Source organism: Centroberyx gerrardi, chromosome 10 (genome assembly GCF_048128805.1).
Source record: "Centroberyx gerrardi isolate f3 chromosome 10, fCenGer3.hap1.cur.20231027, whole genome shotgun sequence".
NCBI classification, from domain to species: domain Eukaryota; kingdom Metazoa; phylum Chordata; class Actinopteri; order Beryciformes; family Berycidae; genus Centroberyx; species Centroberyx gerrardi.
The window spans coordinates 15,526,258-15,530,660 of NC_136006.1; the positions used below are offsets into that span (position 1 = coordinate 15,526,258).

Here is a 4,403-nt window from a genome sequence, read left to right on the forward strand (position 1 = left end):
GTGATAGGATATAGCAATTATGTTCTTCCAAACTTAGAAATTTTGCCCTTTAATGAGAGTGCCCCCATCAGGCCAATTAGTATATTTTTTTAAACACCAAAACACAGTGCCAAAATGCATAGTCCCGATAAGTTTAGTCAAAATCGGACCGATTGTGTCTAAGATATAATGTTTGACTTTTAAAATTTTACCTTTAATTGTAGCACCCCCATAAGGCCAATAAGGTTGAACTTTTCAATTCTGGAACACGGTGCGGAAATGCATCATCCCTCCCAAGATTTGTCAAAATCGGACCAGTAATGTAGCAGTTATGGTCTTTCAAAGTTAGAAATGTAGCGCCCCCATCAGGCCAATCAGTGTATTTTTTTAAACACCAAAACGGTGCCAAAATGCATCATCCCTCAAGTTTGATTCGAAATCAGACTAGTGGTATCGATTTATCATATGCAAGTTGTATCTGAGATAAAACATTTGAGTTAACAATGTTGACCTTTAATTATAGCGCCCCCATTATGCCAATCAGAGTACTTTTTAAAAACGGTAAAACAATGCCAAGACGCGTCATCCCTACTAACAACTAGGTGAAAAAGGCACAGCTGTCCAGCCTCACCCTGATTCACCTGCTGCTTTCAGAGAAGCAAACCAGAGGGAAGGAGTTGATGAAGTCAGTGGAGGAGTCAGCCAAATTAGACACACGTCTATTTTGGCCCTCTGGCACTTTTATAACCACAGAAGTTACGAAAGTGGTTACTCCAAGTTTCTGGATCATGTGATCTTGGTCCATCCCCTCCAGTTAAACAGTTCCACTCTTGCAGTTTGTCAGCAGCTCCTCGGGTCCAGCCGTTTCCTCCTGCCTGCTGCTCACATATGGCGATGGACAATTTGAAGCAGTTCGTGTTCGCTCTCTCCGCCGCCGCCTCTCTCGGTTTTGTCTGCATAATATTTGTACTGACATGGGTCCTGCACTTTAAAGAAGGCTTAGCCTGGGATGGAGGGCTGGCCGAGTTCAACTGGCATCCGGTGTTAATCGTTACTGGATTTATCTTTTTGCAGGGAATAGGTGAGAGAATTCCTCGTTTCTCTTCTATATGATTGTCAAAAGTGGTTTTGTTTTGGGTGGTGTTGTGAAAAGTCAGCAACAGGCTGTGCGACAGAAATGTTTATTCTACAGCAGTCTCGCTTTTCCACGGATCCTGGGAGGTCTGCTGATGAGTAAGGCGATAAATACGCAATTGTAATAACAAACTAAAAATACAGTTAAACTGAATCTCCTTGGTCATTCAATCTTACACATTTTGTGTTTTAAAATCTTAGCTCAACCGTGATGCAGTGGTAAATGAAAAAGTAAATTGTCGGTGAATATCATATGGCAAAAAAACACCCGTATAATCAGAAGTGAGTAGCTTTCAGTAAAGCATTAATTTATAATTTTGTCCTTTACAATACTTGTACATAAATCACATAATTTCGACACCATTTTGTATGAAGTGCGCTATGAATTTACATTATAGCCTGAGCATTAATGTCACCCTAAAAAAAACTAGGTAGGCTAAACTCAATTCTGCCAATAAATTGTTCAAAGTTTAGGTGTCTAGGCAATACCATCCTCTGCATCCCTGCTTTATCAACCATTGAAATGAGCTTGTGTCTTATTAAAGTGAAGCAAAACACACTATAATGAGATAAGGGGAGATGTTGAAAATGTTGAATTTTGTTTAACTCATACTGTGCATCATAGTATTTATATTGAGAATTTGTTGAGTGACACTGAATGATGTTCTCTTTCAGCCATCATTGTGTACAGACTCCCATGGACCTGGAAGTGCAGCAAGCTAATGATGAAGTTTATCCATGCAGGCCTAAACTTACTGGCCTTCATTTTTGCTGCTATATCCTTGGTAGCAGTATTTGACTTCCACAATGCTGCCAAAATCCCCAATATGTACAGCCTGCATAGCTGGCTGGGCCTGGCAGTTGTAATACTATACTCTCTACAGGTAAACTCACTTTAAAAACACTTGCTTACAATAACTATTTATGAAAATGAAAAATCAAGTCTCACTTTTGTGATGTGGGACTGATGTACAGCATGGAACTGCTTCACTGACAATGCATAGGAGTTTGAAGTCTCACAGAATATTTGTCTGACATTTTACATCCAAATGAGCTTTATTGTAGCAGTGCTATCAAACTACTTTACCTTTCCCATCTTTTCCAATTAGTCCTTTACGGCTCTATGCACAGATCCAACACCACAGACAGGGGGGTAGGAATGTATCTGGCAGAAACTAGGCCAAATTACTACAGGACATGTGATATTTCAAAGGTGAATTCAATAGGATTCCCCTTTTAGTAACACCAAATGAATACTACAAGTCTTTCTTACAGTTTTTCTTGTAATATTTACTCATGGTAAACAACAGTCTTGGCTTGTACTAGTTAATGTTTTGCCTTTTCTCCCCCCATGAGCAGCTCGTTCTGGGATTAGGTGTATACTTGATACCCATTACACCTGTATCCGTGAGAGCAGCGTTTATGCCCCTCCATGTCTACAGCGGCCTGTTCATCTTCACCAGTGCTATAGCCACGGCACTCATGGGCATCACAGAGAAACTCATTTTTGGCCTGTAAGTAAAGTAAAATATGTAAACCACATACAAAAGATTCTACTGCTGCCTTAGTGTGAGAATAACCTTTTTCTTTTCTTTTTTTTTTTGCACTTCATCACTAAGGAAAGACCCAAAGTATAAGGACTCTCCCCCAGAGGCAACCTTTGTGAATGTTCTGGGAGTCCTCATTGTGGTTTTTGGAGCTCTCATCCTCTGGATTGCCACTCGAACATCTTGGAAACGCCCCAATGACCAGGCCTTTCACTCTCTGCATACCAACGGGGGAGGTGAGGCCAACACCAAAGTCGGGCCAGCCCTGTCTCAACTTTCTGAGGGACTAGAGGCTGAGGCCGGCGGGGATGTCAGGAGAAGGAGTAACAAATCAGATGATCAGGTCGACTGATGGGCTGCAACTGATTCTGTCTCCAGTGGTGAACGTGTCTACATCCAGTCTACACTGGCCAGAGAAAGTCACAAAAGAAAATGCTAATTGTGCCTATCTTTTCATACAGAACTTTCTCTCTAGCACCTTAAGTTGTTTCTTTAACTTGTAAAATCTTGTCATTTTGAGCTTATTTCTGCAGTAAAATTATTTTCTCAAACATTTATTGTAACTGAATGTAGTAATGTCGGGTTCAAGCAACCTGAACATTATTAAAACACACACACAAAGAGAGAAGACACAGAGTTAGAGTTTTCTTCCTTGCAAGGGAGAACGGACGGAAACGTGCTCAGTTACACTTTCCAACCCGCTCTGAACCCGTCCCGCCGTCTCCTCTCTTTTTATTTCCTTAAGGTGGTTCCTAGTTACAAAAGGATTGCAGCCCCTAAAGGGTGGGGGACACACGGGCTGAAATTCTCTACGTATCTTTTTCTAAACATGGTTACAAAGAAGTCCTCGTTTGTAGCAGGTGTCTTCATTCAGATCAAAGGCATAGTTGCGGCCTCCGCCTTCCTGTAGGAGTGTTTCTTATCTGCCTCCTCAATACGGTCACCTCGACCCTGAGCCTGCCCGTGAGGCTTCGTGATATCTCTGAAAAACAGTTAACACATCCTCCTGCACAGACACACATATATAGCTCTCAAACAGTATAAGCAAATGTAGGATAACTTCTTTGTACAATTATTCCAACAAGTAAATAATGCTACTCTTGGGATATAGCTAGTTTAGAAGTCATTCAGAAGATATGTGAATAGGCTATATTGTCAAATGGCATTGTTACATGACAGATTTTCTATATTCCTCTGTATTCTGATGTCCATATTTTTGAAATATATGATCATAATCTATCTATATTTTACAATAAATATATCTGCCTGGCATCTTAGGGTCTTTCAACACTTTGAATAGCTGTTGAATATTCAAACTGATGACTTACTGAAGAGTAAAAATAGGCAAATGGCCCATTCATCCCATTGAAATTATTGAGGTCATTTATGGGCAGTAGTGTGTGCTTATCACAGATTTAGCTCAGCCACCATTAAGAATTATACACCCGGGGCCCAAAGCAAACTATGAATAACTTACTGTCCTCTTTAAATGCCTTTCTTTCATAATACTGTGCCAGTCATTCACAGTTCATTTACAGTCACTAACTTCAAAGTACTATATCCAAAGACATGACTGAACAGTAATTAGGCTGCGTTTTGACCTGCTGCCCAGCTCAGATCTGAAGAGCGTGTTCCAGGTGTGTGTTTGCCCCCAGATGACAGTGAACACAACAGCAGCAGCACGGCCACGTCATGGCCTGCCCAGCAAAATCACTCTGTTTGTCTCCTCTGAGCATCTGTAGC

The 4,403-nt window shown here is 40.9% G+C and overlaps 1 protein-coding gene across 1 annotated transcript; it reads left to right on the top strand.

Moving 5' to 3' along the window:
* The first annotated feature begins 852 nt into the window (after positions 1-852).
* On the top strand, positions 853-3,847 carry cybrd1 (cytochrome b reductase 1). Its single transcript, XM_071917957.2, has 4 exons — positions 853-1,060; positions 1,789-1,997; positions 2,473-2,627; positions 2,733-3,847. Exons 1-4 carry the CDS (start codon positions 868-870, stop codon positions 3,010-3,012), a joined length of 837 nt encoding a protein of 278 aa, XP_071774058.2. The 5' UTR covers positions 853-867; the 3' UTR covers positions 3,013-3,847.
* The last annotated feature ends 556 nt before the right edge of the window (positions 3,848-4,403 follow it).